The sequence below is a fragment of the Arvicanthis niloticus genome, chromosome 1, assembly GCF_011762505.2.
Source record: "Arvicanthis niloticus isolate mArvNil1 chromosome 1, mArvNil1.pat.X, whole genome shotgun sequence".
Classification (NCBI taxonomy): domain Eukaryota; kingdom Metazoa; phylum Chordata; class Mammalia; order Rodentia; family Muridae; genus Arvicanthis; species Arvicanthis niloticus.
The window spans coordinates 69,911,493-69,929,125 of record NC_047658.1 but is presented as its reverse complement, the minus strand read 5'-3'; the positions used below and the strand labels follow the sequence as shown (position 1 = coordinate 69,929,125).

General features: G+C 47.5%; 1 protein-coding gene across 2 annotated transcripts; it reads left to right on the top strand.

The window, feature by feature from the left end:
- Positions 1 to 4,454: 4,454 nt before the first annotated feature.
- On the top strand, positions 4,455 to 16,824 carry Dnajb13 (DnaJ heat shock protein family (Hsp40) member B13). Of its 2 annotated transcripts, none has more exons than XM_034517241.2 (8): positions 4,455 to 4,612; positions 8,811 to 8,914; positions 9,788 to 9,949; positions 12,396 to 12,553; positions 13,552 to 13,665; positions 15,305 to 15,418; positions 15,934 to 16,010; positions 16,527 to 16,824. In XM_034517241.2, exons 1-8 carry the CDS (start codon positions 4,545 to 4,547, stop codon positions 16,678 to 16,680), a joined length of 951 nt encoding a protein of 316 aa, XP_034373132.1. In that variant the 5' UTR covers positions 4,455 to 4,544; the 3' UTR covers positions 16,681 to 16,824. The 2 variants fall into 2 exon arrangements, with proteins under 2 accessions (XP_034373132.1, XP_076794919.1); XM_076938804.1 differs by having other exon boundaries at positions 16,372 to 16,824.
- The last annotated feature ends 809 nt before the right edge of the window (positions 16,825 to 17,633 follow it).

Sequence of the window (17,633 nt, the reverse complement as noted above, 5' to 3'; positions counted from 1 at the left end):
ACACACACACAGGCACACCAGTACAAAAGAGTTCTGTATACTCCTGTCCAGATCTCCCAGTTGTTAGCTTTTTATTGTTTCCTTTATTATTCTGTATACACTGCTTGTATTTTTTTCCTGGCCCGTTTTAGTGTACTATATAAACACCCCATCCTGTCACTCTAAAATACTCCAGGATGCTTTTGCTAAAGTGAAGGCCATTCTCCTGTCTTATCACTGTGTAGCTATGAGAACAAGGTAATAATTGTTTCTGTCCTGTTGCCCAGTCTGCAGGCTACATTCTGTTGTCCTAGCAACGCCTTTCCTAGCCACCCTGTCCTCTGTGGCCAAGGGTCTAATCCAGGAGGACATGATACATTATTTTATTTTTTCTTTGAAGGAGTTTCCCAGCTTTTCTTTGTCTTTCATGAGCCTGATGTGTTTGGAATAGAATCTAATTTGAGTTATACTTTTGGGTTGATTTTGTCTGATATTTCCTCATGATCAGATTTATGTTTCACATTTGGGTGAGAAACACAGAAGCGATTTTTGTGTCCTTAGAGCCTCATATTGGGAGCCACAGAATGCTGAATATCCCATAACTGATGATACTTATCTACACTAACAACACAGGAAGAGACTAACCCAAGGGGGAAAAGCAGCCCAGAGTTCCTAATCATGCCCCTGTATCTGTTGGCAGAGACCTTTACTATGGAGGCTTCATGGGGACCTGGGCTGCTTTGGGAGCCAGAGCTGGAATTTCAAGTATGGCAGGAGCCGGGACCTTGTTTGAGTCTTCATATTGGCCTTTGGCTGGAAGATCCTACTATCCTAAGCTTGGGGTGAGCATTGTAGGCAAATCAATTGAGCTTACAGTTGGTTACCTTTGGAGTCTTGGGCTTAACTTCAGTAGGCTTTACCAAGGCCTTGATATCCTCAAAAGTGCACTCAAGACCTTGGTTTTTGTTTCTGTGACTTCTTTAGGTCCTGTGTTTCTTGGCAAATGCATGTTCCTTAGGAGCTTGCGATCTGCCCTCTTTGGGGGCCCATCTCTGTCCGTGTGGCTAGGAATATTTGCATGTATGTTGTATATGTGTCCCATGTGTGCATAGCAGGTGTGCTCAGTGAAAACCAGAAACTGTAGGTTTCCCATATGGCCAGTGAACCCCCAGGACCTGCCTGCCTCTGCCGACCAGCACTGAAGTTACAGATCCACCTCACTTTTACATGCTGCTGGGAATCCAAACTTGAGTCCTCATCTTGCCTGTTTGAGACAGGCTCTTGTGTAGCACAGGCTGTTCGAAAACTCACTGTGTTGACATCGGGAATGGGTGAGAAGGTCAAGCTCCCATGCTGACATTGCTGATGAAAATGAGAACATCCACATCAGGTTACCTCACAGCTGAGTGATAGGTGCTCTGTGAAAGACACAGCTCAAGAGACTTATCTGTATAGTGATACCATTTATATACAATTTAAAGTAGGAAGAGGCAGGTGTGTTAGAAGTGACTAGAGTGAGCCAGTGTAGTCAGCTGTCAACCATCACCAGACATGTTCATATACAGTAAAGTTACAAAGGAAGGCAGAGAGGAGCAGGCAGGCAGGAAGGGAACACCAGGGTGATGCTCTTCCAACCAGAGATGCTCTAGTATCTTTGTGCAAATAAGCAGTGTTATAAGGAGGGAAAATGGGGGCTGGAGAGAAGGCTTAGCAGTTAAGATCACTTACTGCTCTTACAGAAAACCCAGCTTTGGTTCCCAGCACCTACATGGCAGCTCACAGCTGCCTGTGACTCCAGTTCTAGGGGATCCTATGCTTTCTTCTGATTTTTGTGAGCTCCTGCAAAAGTGTGGTGCACAGACATGCATTCAGAAACATAATCATATGAAATAAATAAGTAGATGTAGATCAGACAGACAGACAGACAGACAGACAGACAGACAGACAGATAGGGGATACCGCTCCCTGGATAAAGTGCCTGCTGTTCAAACATGAGAACCTGAGTCTAGGCCCCTGACACACTAAAAAAAGCTGGGCATGGTGACATGTATTGTAATCTCAGAGCTGAGGTAGTGGAGAAGTGTAGACAGGTGAACCTGTGGAGGTGCATGACCAGCCAGACTTGCCAAATTGGTGAGCTTCAGATTCAGTGAGAACCTTGTTTCAAAAATAAAGTGTGTGTGTGTGTGTGTGTGTGAAAGATGTTTTAGTGTTTAATTGCACTGGCTGTTCTTCCAGAGGACCTAGGTTCAATTCCCAGCACCCACATGGCAGCTTGCAACCATCTGAAACTCCAGTTCCAGAGGATCCAACACTCTTCTGGCCTCCAAAGGCACCAGGTATGCACACTATGCATATATATACATATATATATATATATATATATATATATATATATATATACATATACATATATATATATGTATATATATATATATATATATGCAAAACATCCATATATATACAAAATAAAACAAATAGGGCCTGGTGGTGGCCTTTAGCTAGGACTACACACCTTTAGTCCTAGCACTTGGGAGATAGAGGCAGGTGCATTTCTATGAGTTTGAAACCAGCCTGGACTATAGATCAAATTCCAAGACAGCCAAGGCTATACAGAGAAATCCTGTCTTGAAAAAAACAAAATAAATTAATTAATTAAAAAACAAAGTGGGCAACTGAGGAAACCATCCAGTGTCAACCTCTATCCTCCATTATGCACACACATGCACTCACACCTGCACATAGAAAGGGAGACACATAGAGAGAGCAAGAGAGAAGAGAGAGGACATTGATATTGATCATATTTATGACAATTATACCACTCTTTTTTTAGTTTTTTTTTAATTAAGATTTTATTTTCATTATGTTGATATGTGGATTTCTGTGTGTGGCTATGTGCAGATGAGTGCAGTTGACCACAGAAGACAGGAGAGGGTGTCCGAGCCATGGAGCTGGAGTTCCTGGCTACTGTGAGCTGCCCAGTGTGGGTGCTGGGACTGAGCTCAGACCTGGCTCAGTCCTGTGCAAGCACAGCATCTGCTCTTAGCTGCTGTCTCACAGTCAATGTAGCATACTAATGTAATACACTAATGGTGAGATTGGGGAGGGAATATGAGGACATCTTAATCTTGTTTTTCTGAAAATATAAAACTATCCTTCAATTGAAAAAAAAAAAAAAAAAAAAAAAAAAAAAAAACCCAAAAAACCGAAAAAACAGACAGGCCGGGTGGCCGTGCAGTGGTGGCGCACGCCTTTAATCCCACCCAGCACTTGGGAGGCAGAGGTAGGTGGATTTCTGAGTTCAAAGCCAGCCTGGTCTACAGAATGATTTCCGGGAAGCCAGGGCTACACAGAGAAACCCTGTCTCGAAAAACAAAAACAAAACAAAAACAGAGCTGGGCAGTGGTGGCGCACGCCTTTAATCCCAGAACTTGGGAGGAGGCAGAGGCAGGCGGATTTCTGAGTTCGAGGCCAGCCTGGTCTACAGAGTGACTTCCAGGACAGCCAGGGCTGCACAGAAAGACCTTGTCTCGAAAAACCAAAAACCTAACTAAGTAATCAGCCAAATAAATTTGTTTTTAGGAAAAAAATGCTCATTCCACTCATTTCATAGCTGAAGCTAAACAAAACAAAATAAAATAAAACAAAACAAACACTTTCAAAAGAGACAAGTTCTCACTGTGTAGCGGTCCTAAAATATGATGGTGAACAGTGTGTTTAGAGGATAAATTTACTGTGGTAGGCTTGTAAAAACAAAATTGTTTTTAACTTGTATAAGCCACGAGGAAGTTGCCTCTACCTTGATGGACCAGGTGAGCTGGCCTGACATGTACCACTTCCTGGTACAGTTGGGCTACTGTTTAGAAATTGTTGATTGTTGCAAAACATTTCACTGGCTCTGCTATTCATACAAGGTTTGGGTCACAAGATTAAACAGGCTAACTGCTAAGCTCTGCTTTTATGTGAAACGCCAGCTTGCTTGGATGGCTGAGACACTTGCTGCATGGCTGCTACAAAATCAAGCCTTGCCCACACCCAGACATGATACTAGTTAATTTGTCTCCCCCAAATTATAACTTTGTGGGTCTTTCCTTTATAATCCTTTGGCTAACAATAGCCTGTGTCATACCTGAAGAACTCTCTCTGGTTTGGTCAAAAGCCTCTAATTTACTAAAACCAAACTGAGTCAGTGAATCTCTGAACGACCCCAGACCCACAACAAACTCACTATGTCCATTAGGCTGGCCTCCAGCCCATGACTGTCTCTGCCGAGTGCTGGGATTAAAGATGTTGCACCAGTACAACCAGTTTTGTTCTGAATATTTTAAATTAAAGTCGGTTGTTGTACTTAAAAAATAAGCAAAAAGGCGCTTGGAGACTCCAGTTTCTGAGCTGTGTGACTTTTATCGGGATCACGAAACCAGCTATGAGCGCCCGAGGGCCATTTGTTCAAGATGGAAAGACTACAATTCCCAGGGTGCCACTCGTGGTTGTCAGGAGCAACCACAGAACGCCGACTAACAGAGGCTGGAGTCTGAGGAAAAACAGACCCATTGCTACCAGCCATGGGGCTGGATTACTATGCTGTGCTCCAGGTCACTCGAAACTCAGAGGATGCCCAGATCAAGAAGGCGTAAGTGGGCGGGATCCTAGCCTGGCATGTGCAGAGGCAGCCCCACCCTGATGCCAGCCAAATAGTTTCCCTGTGCAGTTTAGGGGAGGAAAGGGGCGCCTCTCACCACTTGTATGCCCCATCTGGCTTTGTGCTGGTCAGGACGCAGACTGGAAATTCAGACACACCCTTAGTGCTTCAGTGGGCTTTCCATGCCCAGTATTCCTGCCCCTTAGCTCTTCTTGGGTGATGTCCGAATTCCTAGCAGTGAAGTGAAGAAAAGGGACCATTTGGACCTTATCTTGAGTCTCATAGAGAACCACAGGTGTGTGGACAGAAATGACCTGGACAAGTGGCTGTTACAGTTTTCATTTTGGCCATGATATAGGTTTTTGTCACAGACTGACCTCCATCTCTGATACCTCTGTCAAGTCTCAGGGACTTTGTGACAGTCTAGATATGGGTGAGATGGTACATGTTCATAATCCCCAAATAGTGAGTTTGTGGTTAGCCTGAGCTACATAGCAAGGTCCTGTTTGTATAAGAAAAGGGGTGTGTGTGTGCATGCGCACGTGTGAGTGTGTGTGTTTTGGGGGGCATCTAGGACAATGTTTCTCAAATTTTTGATCTTTTAAAGTTTTCCTTTGAAAAGAAGTTTTGGACAAATATTAATGGAGCACTAATCTTTTGGGCTGGGTACAGTGCAGGCCATTGGCTGTGGAATGTGTACTGTTATAAAAGGAGACGTCCCCAGTGCTACAGAAGCTTGTGTTGAGAGGTGAGGGGCTTTAAGGAGGCTGTCCTGATAATTAAGCCAAAAGACAAGGCTTGAGGGAGGACTAAGACTCCGCAGTGGGCTGGAGAAGTGACACTGCGTTTGGATATTAGTTTGTCATCAAAGGTATAAAGAAAAAGGGAGGCAACCAGAGGTTTGGGGTTCACTGGCTGCTTGTATTGAGCATGCAGGTGCTGTTCTGAGAACCTTCCATCATTGCTTTACTTAATCCTCACAGCAACCCTGAGAGGAAAATGCCACTGCCATCCCAGGGGCTTGTATGTGACCAATGGAATCAGAAATCAGTCACTATCCCTTCCTCCCTGGGCCAGGCCTTGTGCGGACTGAAGGGGGGGGCAAGTGGGTGTCCAGTGGGGATGGTGAAGTCAGATAAACTCATTAAACAATTGGGAACAATTCAGTGCAGTGTATGATGTCATCCACTGCTTAGGGCTTTCACTGGCCAGTGGGACTCATCAAAGGAATGGTTACCTTGGCAAATAGATAAGGATAGCCCAATTACCAGAAGATCAAGTGTGCTGGCTAGTTTTATGTCAACTTGACATAAGTTATGTCCCCACCACACTGGCCTGTAGGCAAGGTGCATTTTTTTTTTTTTTTTTTTTTGAGATAGGGTTTTTCTGTGTAGCTCTGGCTGTCCTGGAACTCACTCTGTAGACCAGGCTAGCCTCAAACTCAGAAATCCACCTGCCTCTGCCTCCCAAGTGCTGGGATTAAAGGCATGTGCCACCACTGCCCGGCAAGGTGCATTTTCTTAATTAGTGATTGATGGGGGAGGTCCCAGCCCATTGTGGGTGGTACCATCCCTGGGCTAGTGGTCCTGGATGCTTTAAGAAAGCAGGTTGAGCAAGCCACAGAGGGTAAGCCCATAAGCAGCACCTCTCCATGGTCTCTACATCGGCTCCTGCCTCCAGGTTCCCTCCTTGACTTCTTGCTCTGACTTCCTTTGTTGGAAGATTTGATTTGATTGCAGACGTGTAAGATACAATAAACCCTTCGAGCTGCTTCTGCTCACGGTGTTTCAGCGCAGCAATAGAAACCCCCAAGACATACAAGTACAACATACTCAGGCAGTTCAACCTTTCTGAGCCTCAGCTTCTCATCTCTTAAAAGAAAGAGAGAAAGAAGAGAGAGAGAGAGAGAGAGAGAGAGAGAGAGAGACAGAGAGACAGAGACAGAGACAGAGACAGAGACAGAGACAAAAAGAAAGAAAGAACATGTGGAGTAGGAGACGGAGGACCCAGATGGTAAAGCGGTGGCTCTGGAAGCAGGGGATCCAAGCTGGATCCTCAGAACTCACAGGAAGAAAGCTGTGTTCTGCTTGTAACCTGCTCTGGGGAGGTGGACAAAGGTGGTGAATTCCTGGGACTGCCTGGACAGTCAGCCTAGCCTACTTGGATAGTTCCAGGTCACCGAGAGACTGTGTTAACAGATGAGGTGGGTGGAGTAGCAGGAGAGGTGGTCCTCTGTCACAACCATCTGTAATGGGATCTGGTGTGTCTGAAGACAGCTACACTATACTCATATAATAAATAATTCTTTACAAAAAAAAAAAAAAAAGATTTTCAGCTGTGGCAATGGGTTGGGGTAGTGGGAACGGAGGTCCTGTTTGAGCTCTGCGGAACTGCAAGGCCTGGGAGAAGATGGTGAGATACAGGGGCAGGGCACAGATGTCTGTGGCTCAGGGAAGTGGGCTGGTAGGAAATGGACATCAGCTGTGTGGGAGATGAGCTCAGCCTGCAGACGCCTGTGTGGTAGGGCTGGGCAGGAGCAGGAGCTCTGATCAGACCCAGCAGGGGCTACGTGAGGTCAAACTGGGACAGAGCAGCGACTCAGACTGGAGGTTTCCTTTTGCGTTCCCTGCCATTCCCTGCAGCGGCAGGTTTCCTTGGTCGAATGCCTCCCCGCACCTCCTAAAGGGGAAGGGAAGCAAGAGGAGAGAGAGGGAAAGAGGGGGAGAGAGAGGAAGAGATGGGGAGAGCGGGGAAGAGAGGGGGAGATCGGGTTTCAGTGCTTACATCACAGGCCCCTTCCTATGGACCCTCTCCAGAGGGCTCAGATCCCTTAACTGGTCTCAGCTCCCGCTAGGTCATGTGCACACCCTTCAGGGTTCAGCACAGTTCCCTGTTCTCACTCCTAGGTCTACAGAAGGGGAAGTATGCCCCTCCCCCAGCATGACTATCTTTTGGGGTGGTCTCCCTCCTGAGCCTTGGTGAATGATCCCTTTATTAAACTCCACAGATCATCCACTCGATCTCTCTTGACACTGTGTATCCTCAGATGCTGCCGTCGCCCCACGGGAGAGTGGTGGGATGGCAGATGTGTAAGTGGGGCAAGAACGAACCCAGAGGTGGAAGAAAGTGCCAGGGCTTGTTGGGACCCGAGGGCCCATCATCATGCACCGAGAAGCCCATGGTCCTCTGCAAAGTAGACACTGAGACAGAATTAGATGTACTCAGTGTATGGCAGGAACCGACTCTGGGAAAAACAGGGAGATTGCAGGCTGCAGTGTAGGCTCCAGACCTCTGACTAGAAAGGGAAGGAGGCTTAGGTAGGGGAGCTAAGTGTGGCCTGTGGGGGAGTCTTCAAGCCAAGTAGGTAGAGGATGTTGTGGTTTGACTATGAAGTGTCCATTGGTTAAAGGCTTCGTTCCTAGCAGGTTGTGCCAATAGGAAACAATTGGCTCAGGAGGGTGTAAATGTCATCATTAATTTATCAACCAATCAATTAGTTAATGGGTTAATCCCTTCATATTGGAATGGGCTATTACAAGGAAGGGACTACTTGGGGGGTGGGGTCTCTGGAGTTGGCCTTTGATGTCTTGTCCCCAGCCCCACCTCTGTGTTTCTCCTCCCTTTTGTTTCCCTCCTAACTTCTCCCTTCCCTTTCCCTCCCGTCCCGTGTCCCCATTTCCCCTTTTCTCCCCTCCACTCCTTTCTACTCTTTTCTCCCTTTCCTCTCCCACTTCTCTTTCTGTCCCTTTCCTGGCTGCCATACAGGCAGGCAGCTTGGCTCCTGCCATGATTCTCGACCTGAAAGCAATAGTCAGCCACCTATGTATGAAAACCATTAACAAACAGTATTTTGTCACAGTGATAAGAAGCTAATCTGGGAGTGTTCTGTGTCTCAAAGGTGGACCATCACTGAATCCCTGCTGTACTTAGTTCTCAGTTGTGACAGCTAAGGGGCCAAGCAGCCTTAGGAGAGAAGGCTAGGGAGCAGCTGCCTAGGCTGTGGGCCAACTGTGCTTTCTGCCCCAGATTCTCTTCTAAAAGATCCAAGCAACACATCCCACAGCCACTGACACCTGTGCCACTCCGCTCTCCCTGGTTCATAACAAAGCTAGGAAGCAGAGCAGTCCCCAGCTATGCTCTACCCTCAGAGGCAGGTCAGAGGCAAAGGCTTCCTCTCCTCCCCCTTTAGGTACCGGAAACTTGCCCTGAAGAATCACCCATTGAAGTCAAGTGAGCCGACTGCACCAGAGATATTCAAGCAAATAGCAGAAGCCTACGATGTGTTAAGCGACCGTGAGTGGTGGTGGGCTACCCCTCCATTAAGACCATTCCTCAAGCATCTAGACTGTCAGGTTTTCTGCAGAGTAAGAAACAGTAGAGAGTAAGAAACAATCCTCCTTCCCAGCATCTAGACAAACTAAGGGCAAACCAGGCTGCTACAAGTCAGGTGGATGGGCTTATCGCTCGCCCAGCCAAGGCAGTGCAGAGATGGGGTGAGTTCCTCTGCCAGAGCTGGCAGAGAAGAGCCTTCCTGAGGCTTGGAGGAGGATGCCGGCTGCTGGGGACAGAGGGTTGAGGCAGAAGGGATGTTCTGATTTATTTTCCCAGACTATCTCCAGGGACAGCAGGAACATAGGGCCAAGAAAAAGCCTAGAGCCATCAGACCTCACCCTTTGGAAATCAGTTGTGTGTGATGAGGGTGACACTACCTGGCAAAGACCAGCTGCCCAGCTGGCTTCTCTAGGGCATGGTCTTGGGGATATGACTGTTTATTAGAACAGCTAGACTGTGGCTTCCCCAGCCCTGACTTTTCAGGATTTTAAAATTTGCAAGTTCAGGATTCTTATATTCTAAAATTTTAAGATTTTAGAATTTTACATTTCCCTCCCAAGACTGAGCTAAGTCAAACCCAGGTGTGTACCTGACCCTCAGTTTCTCAATTCCTCTCAGAAGCCCAACCCACGCAGGCTTTTCTCATTGCTTTTCTGGGCTGTCCTATAGGATCTATAGGATAGATGAATAGCTCTGACACTCACACAGAGCGACATTGACCCTCTGTCTCCTAGAGACTTCCAGCCTGCGAGGAGATGTCCTTGTCCCTCACCTCCCCTGGCTCTCCAGCCACATAAGCCCTGGAGCCCTCTTCAAGGTCACTTGTATCCACAGCCGTGAAGCGAGGCATCTATGACAAATTTGGTGAGGAAGGCCTGAAGGGTGGGATTCCCCTGGAATTTGGATCCCAGACTCCATGGACAACCGGCTACGTCTTCCATGGCAACCCTGAAAAAGTGTTCCATGAGTTTTTTGGAGGAGACAACCCCTTCAGCGGTAAGAACCCAGCCCATCCCTTTCCTTACTGGGAAAGAATACAGCTACAAAGATGCCTTTCTTGTTAGTTAACTTTGGTTCCTTTTTACTTATTTTGCCTGCTTTATTATTATTATTATTATTATTATCATTATTATTATTATTCTTGAGATAGGTTTCCCAGGCCAGCCAATGCTTAGCCAAGGATGACCTTGAACTCCTGATCCCTCTGGAATTATACGCATGCATCACCACACCTAGCTCTTCCTTCCTTCCTTCCTTCCTTCCTTCCTTCCTTCCTTCCTCTTTCTTTCCTTCCTTCCTTCCTTCCTTCTGTCTGTCTTTCATTCATTCTTTCTTTCTTTTGTTCTTTCTTTCTTTAGTTTTAGATTTGTTTATTTTATGTGTGTGGCAGTTTTGCCTACACACACACACACACACACACACACACACACACACACACACACGTGCTTGGTAACCAAGGAGGTCAGAAAACATCAGATCTTCTGGAACTAGAATTAGGGGTAGTTGCAAGTCAACATGTGGGTATTGGGAACCGAATATGGATTCTCTGCAAGAGAAGCAAGTGCTCTTAACCGCTGAGCCATCTCTGCACCCTCTTAGGCTTGGTCTAACTCTGTAGGGAAGACCAAATTCATTTTGTAGTCTGGCTGCTTTGAACTCATGGCAGTCCTTCTGCTTTAGCCTCCCAATTGCTAGGATTACAGGTGTGAGTCATCACATCCAGCCTGATTTTGTCTCTTTAAGAAATAAATACAGGGTTGGAGAGATGGCTCAGTGGTTAAGAGTACTGGCTGCTCTTCCAGAGGTTCTGAGTTTAATTCTCAGTAACCACATGGTGGTTTACAATCATCTATGATGCCCCCTTCTGGCATGCAGGTATACATGCAGATAGAGCATTCATTTATATAAAATAAATACATCATTAAGAAAAAAATGAAAATAAACAGAGAACATGGAGAGAAAATGGATTGTTTGTGTATTTATCTGAGGCAGGGTTTCATTCTGTAGCACAAGCTACCCTCAAATTCTCCAGGCTCCAAAGTGCTAGGATCACACGTGTAAACCACCACACCAAAATTAAAACAGGACTTATTTTAAAATATTCCACCAGTCCCAATTTCATTACTCGTGAGCTACAGAACTGTGAGCATTTTGTTGGCCTTTATGGGCCATAAAGTAGGTTCTCCCAAAGGCTTAGCTGTGTCTCAACTTAATGGTATGGGGCAGCCCAAGTGTTACCCGATGCCACAGACTTTAAAAATGAGTTCCCATCTGAAATATAAATAAAATATCCAATAAAAAAAAAAAGAAAAAATGAGTTCCAAAGGATTACAGTACTCCAAACAGACCTGAAGTGCCCCCTCTGTCCCTCCCTCCTCTTCTCCTTCACTCCCTCCCTTTTCATGCCATCAGGTTAAGGCAAGGGCATCAGGTGTGGGTGGGTGAGGTTGAAGAAAGGAGCTTGGAGCATGTTGTCGATCACTCACAGTTGCCACTGACCAGCCCAAATCCTTCTTTATATCAGCTTGTAACTCCAGAGAGCTCGAGACTGGGTTGTCTAGGATGGTCATGGGGAGGGACAGAGAAGGTCAGTGGGGCCTGAGGAAGGGCAGAGTGGCCTGGCTGTCCAGACCCACTCTGCCTGAATGGCATCTTCTCTGCACTCAGAGTGATGGTTCAGTTTGTTCACACAGCAGGAGCTGCCAACACCTCACTCTGTGGGAGTCCCAGAGAAGCACTGGGACCTGGCAAGGGCTGGTGGTTACCAGTCTGCATCTAAGAGTAGCTTCTTTTTTTTTTTTTTTTTTTTTTTTTTTTTTTTTTTAAGATTTTGTTTATTTCATGTGTATGGGTACACTGTAGCTGTCTTCAGACAGACACACCAGAAGAGGGCAACATATCCCATTACAGATGGTTGTGAGCTACCATGTGGTTGCTGGTTGCTGGGAATTGAACTCAGGACCTCTGGAAGAGCCATCTCTCTAGCCCCCAAGAGTAGCTTCTTAAAGTCAAGAGTGGTAGCTCACAATTGTAATCCTAGCATTCAGGAGGCTGGGGCAGGAGGATTGCCCTGAATTCAAGGCCCAAAACAAAATGAAACAAAGCAGCCCTTTGGTCCATGGGTCTGAGAGGTGGGAATGCTGTGCTGAACCTTATTCTTGGGGCACTGAGCAGGGGTATAGGTGTGTGTGTGTGTGTGTGTGTGTGTGTGTGTGTCAGTGTATGTGTGTGTGTTTGTGTATCTCTGTGTGTGTCTGTGTGTCTCTGTGTATCATTGTGTGAGCGTGTCTGTGTGTGTCAGTGTATGTGTGTATGTGTCTCTGTGTGTGTGTCATTGTGTAAGCACGTGTGTCTGTGCATCTGTATGTGTGTCTCTGTGTCTGTGTGTCTGATCTGTATCTTTGGACATCATTTCTGTTACTAATTTTCCTGTCTCTTTTAGAATTTTTTGATGCAGAAGGAAATGATATAGATTTGAATTTTGGGGGCCTTCGGGGCCGAGGAGTCCAGAAACAAGACCCTCCAATTGAGCGAGACCTCTATTTATCCCTTGAGGACTTATTCTTTGGCTGCACCAAAAAAATTAAGATTTCCCGAAGGGTGAGTCCTTAGCTTGCTCCTCTTAACAGGCAACATCTGCCTCCACACATCTCCCTGTCAGCTTCCCCTCCCCTAACAGGAAAGCTTGGCAACCTTTTCTGATGGAATCATGGGATCTTAGGTCAAAAGACTCAGCAATTTTAGACTTTAAAATTTAGAATCTGAAATTTAAGATGAATACTAGAAGGCTTCAGCCTTCTTTCTGGTACAGAAGTCATCTCTGCAGCTAGCTAATGGTAACAGGACCCTTCCCTTCCCAGTTTAGCCCCACCCTGTGGAAAGTGGAGGAGTCGGGGTAGAAAGAGTCTAGTATGAATTTCACTCTAAGGCATTACTACAGACCACACCCCAAGGACCTCAGGTTGGGCTCGGAGGTGGTCTGGCAGTCTCTAAGGTGACAGCTTAGGGAAGACCCTTGTGAGTAGTTGCTGCAACATTCAGTCCTTGGCCTGACCCTGGCCTGTGGTTCAGCCTCCTCCCCTTTGCCCATTGTGACCATGCTGTACAACGGTGGCACTGTGAGCTCGTGGGTTGCAGGCACAATGTGGGAGAAGCTTTGCATGAGGCTCAGTCTCTTGCCTTCTGAGAGGTCCACTGCCTGCTTGTGACCAGCCCCCGCTTTTCTCCATATCAACCAATAACTTCCTGGAAACTGAAGCCTGGGATCTCTAGTGATCTTGTAATAGACACCGAAGGGTAGTGGAGCCTGGAGTAGGATAGAGAGGACTTTGGAATTAGGGCTAGACTTCTGAGATTTAGAGAGAGGCACCTTTCACTGTGTTCTTGTTGGTGGCCAGGGCTGTGGTGACTGATGTCTCAGGCCATGGCTTCATCAACTTGAGGACATGCCTTGCCTTGGAGAGTCACAAGCTCTTAGATCAAGTGGCAGCAGGACAGGAGTGGGAATGACTCTGGTCCCCCATTACTATGAGTACTGAGTACACTCCACAGAGCCTTTCCCCTGAGATGACAACTCATCTCTCCCCCTGTCGCCGCAGGTGCTAAATGAAGACAGGTATTCCTCCACTATCAAGGACAAGATCCTGACCATCGACGTGAGGCCTGGGTGGAGGCAAGGCACACGCATCACCTTTGAGAAGGAAGGGGACCAGGTGAGAGGGAGAGAGACTGGCTCGGGTCATTCACCAGGTCCAGGTAGTGGGAGGACTGAGAGGGAAGGAGTCTATATTTTTTCCTGTCCCTACAAGTTCTGGCCTAGAGGAGTGAGCTGGTCCCTAGAGTCCCTTCCCGGGGACAGAGCCTCCCAATGCCTCTGTGACCTCAGGTTGAGGACCACTACCATTTTACACAGTGGGAAAACTGAGGCCCCAAGATGGAAGAAATTTGCTCAAAATATGAACATAAAAAGCAGAAAGAAGAGCCTGAGGAGATGACCCAATATCACCCAGGGATGGAGACCTGGACTCGATCCCCAAGCACCATTGGCAGAGCCTCAGCAGATCACCTCTGTGAGCCTAGTGCTGGAGAGGCAGGGACAGAGATATTTGGGTTTACTAGCCAGCCAGTCTAGCTGAATCGATGTGCTCTAGGGTCAGGAGCGATCCTATCTCAAAAATAAGATGGATAACAGTTGTCCATTTGTAGCCTCCTAGCACATACATGAACATATGCCCTTGCTCTCTCTCTCTCTCTCTCTCTCTCTCTCTCTCTCTCTCTCTCTCTCTTTCTCTCTCTCTCTCTCATACACACACACACACACACACACACATACAGAGGAACGCACACACACACGCACACACACACATACAGAGGAACGCACACACACACATGCACACACACACACATACCCCTGGTGGGAGAACTCAGCTTCCCCTCCAGTGTCTTTCCAGTTTTCTTTGGTGCAAGTCTGAAGAAAACCCAAGGAGAAAGATGTTCAGAAGCATTTACTTAATAACAATATTAAACTAAAATACCTATGGAAAACATTGTTGTTATACTAGAATGCTGCGTCCTTACATCTTACATGCTGACAAGAAACGGTAATGGAGAGCTCAGAGTTGAGAGAGATGGATTCCCTTGTCCATACCTGTTCCTTTCTTACCTGAAAAACATCTGCTTCCAACAATCATGCTTCAACCTGGGTCATTCATTGCAAGCCACAGCAACTCAGAAGGCTGAGGCAGGAGGATCACTTGAGCCTTAAGAGTCCAAGTTCAGCCTGGGTGACAGTGAATTCCAGGCTAGTCTGGCTACAGAGTGAGACCCCGTCATAAGCAAGCAAGAAGGCAGGCAAGCAAATAGATACCCAGTGCCAACATCCTCCACTCTGGCTACCTTCTCCCAACCGCCCGACATGGCTATTTCTGACCATCAGACTATTTTTCATCCTGGGAGCAGCAGCTGCTCTTGCTCTCTGTCTTCAGTGGCCAGAAGAGAGGTCAGAGTTCAGGGCGGCTTACTGAAGTGAAGAAGTCACTGCTGAGTATCTATTTGTTAGGCAGAGACGTTGTCTGGCCCCAGCTCAGGGTCCAGCTATCACTTGAGGAAGTCCCTGCCCCATACTACTGAGTGCATTTACTTTGAGCATGCTCAGGAGAAGTACTTGGGGGTGAGGAGTGATCCATGGAGACTTCTCTAGGGGGTGGACCTAGGCCACACTGAATGCCTCCCTCTAGAAAACTGGGTCTAATTCTCCATTGCACAGATGAACACCTGGAGACAAGTAGAGACAGAAACTTGACCAACTCATATAAGCAATGAACTTGTCATCCCTTGGCTTTTCCTGCCCAGGGCCCCAACATTATCCCGGCCGATATTATCTTCATTGTAAAGGAGAAGCTGCACCCTCGCTTCCGCAGGGAGCATGACAATCTCTTCTTCTTGTACCCCATTCCTTTGGGCAAGGTGAGTGGGTACAGTGCCGAAGGACATGGGGGCCCAGAATGAACCCCACTTGTCCCGCCTCAGGCTTCATCTCTTCTCCCCTAACCAACTCCTACCAGTCGCAGGCAGCATCCTGTGCTCTCTCCCTGGCATGAGATGGATCTGTGCAACAGCCCCTCCCTGCCCACCTCATCTTTGCACTTTGTCCTGGTGCTGCTGCTGTCCTCATGGTCTCAGCATGTCCAGGTGGTTTTCCTCAAGGTACCCCTGTTGACTCATTCTCTGTACCTCAGCTCTCAGGGTGAACACACCTACCTGGCTGGGGCATCTTCACACCACCCACCTCACCCTAGAGCTGCTGCCCCTACTGCGTGGCAGCATTCAGATACTGCGTGTCATCCCTGCCTCTCAAAAGCATTACACTGTCATCACCAAACTGCCCAGCTCAGAGATGGAACCCAGATAGACTCCCAGACGCCTTCTAAATAGAATGGCTGTGGTGTAAACCCCTCACATTCTACCCCCTCCCGCCTCAGGCTCTTACCTGCTGCACTGTGGAGGTGAAGACTCTCGATGATCGACTGCTCAACATCCCCATCAACGACATCGTCCAGTGAGTCTGCCTGCCTATCCCCAAGTAGTCACGAGAAAGGATGGATTCAAATCCACCAGCCATGAGCCATGGGCTGTGTTTACCCTACAGAGGGATCACCTTTCTCTAACCCATGGGAAGCCCCTGTATGTTGGTCAATCTCTTGTCTCCATCCCAAAAACTTTCATCAGAGCATGGAACAGTAGCTCCCAAGTCTTGTTCCAAGAGAAGTCTCAGAGAAGGGAAGGTTTGACTCTCACCCCAACTTAGCTTCGCTTCCAAGGGGGGGCCGTGCAATTCCAGGGGTCAGCCAGCAGGGTATTCACTTTGAGCAAGGGTTTCGAGGAGTGTTGTATTTGGAACAAGACAATCTCTCCTTCAGCTTCTTCCTGCCCGTTCTGGCGTGTGAGACCTGGCCATCTACTGGGAAGCTGTAATGATGGCGCACTCCTGCAGTTCTGTGAGCTGGGGTAGTGTGCACCCACTGGACACTGCTGAGTCTTCTATGCGCCTTCCTTTCTTCTCTTCCTGTCTTAGCCCTAAGTACTTCAAGATGGTGCCAGGTGAGGGGATGCCACTGCCTGAGAACCCCACCAAGAAGGGAGACCTCTTCATCTTCTTTGACATCCAGTTCCCTACCCGCCTCACACCCCAGAAGAAGCAGATGCTACGCCAGGCATTGCTGACCTAATTCTGGGGGACCTGAGCAGGAACTGGGATGGAGGGGGCTAGCTGGGCCTTGCCCGCTCCTACCCACTCAATTCCCACAGCCTGTGAAGATGACGAGGCATAAGATCTTAGGCTGACATAATAAAGATTCCTTTCCTATCCTCTAGTTATGACGGGAACTGAGTTGGAAGGATGCTTCCTGCAGGACTCCAAAAGTGAGGCACCCGGGCCCCACTTTGACTTCCTAGACAAGGACTGTTCCTGAGACTTCAGAGTCTCTTGCTTCCATCTTGGTAATAGGAGACAGGGCTATGTGACCCCTAGGGTCCTTCTGCTCTTGACATCTTACATATATCTTTAGAGGAAACCATCTATGGACTATGCTGTCTTGAGAAATACAGACAGGAAAAGCAAAGCACAGGAAGAGACAGCACTTGTCCCAGCACTCCTGTGTCCACGGCTAAGCCACCATCAGAACCGTAGGCTGCTCCATACAGGCTCACAGGCTTCAGTTAAGAGTCACACCCAGGGGCTGGAGAGATGGCTCAGCCGTTAAAGGCTAGGCTCACAACCAAAAATATAAGAGTCACACCCAGAGCACAGAGCCAGAAGAGCTCTGCTCTCTACCTCTAGCTGTGGTCTCTTGTCTATGAAATAGGTTTTAAGGCTGCCTCTGGGCCAGCAGTCAGGGAGGCATGGACACTTGAGCATTGGTTACTGACCTTGTTAGTGGATCTTACAACTTGCCTACAGATAGACTGGGGTCATTGGTGTGAAAATGTTTGGTAAACTCATGACTAGATTATACAGAGGGTCACAGCATCATTGCCTAGTGGTCTGGAGGAGGTCTGGCTTCCAGGGCCACACCCATGCCATTAAAGTCAACATTGTGTTGTTCTTCCATGCTAAGGAGCTTGCCCTGTCTGGGGTTTGAGTTTAGGCTGTGAATAGGTCTACGGTTGTGGGCAGCAAGCA

What these genes read in the sequence shown, in the direction of transcription:
- Dnajb13 (XM_034517241.2), top strand. Translation starts at nt 4,545, where the DNA reads ATGGGGCTGGATTACTATGCTGTGCTCCAGGTCACTCGAAACTCAGAG. An exon ending in TTGAGAAGGAAGGGGACCAG is followed by an intron (nt 13,666 to 15,304) that starts GTGAGAGGGAGA and finishes TTTCCTGCCCAG; the next exon opens with GGCCCCAACATTATCCCGGC. An exon ending in CCCATCAACGACATCGTCCA is followed by an intron (nt 16,011 to 16,526) that starts GTGAGTCTGCCT and finishes TTCCTGTCTTAG; the next exon opens with CCCTAAGTACTTCAAGATGG.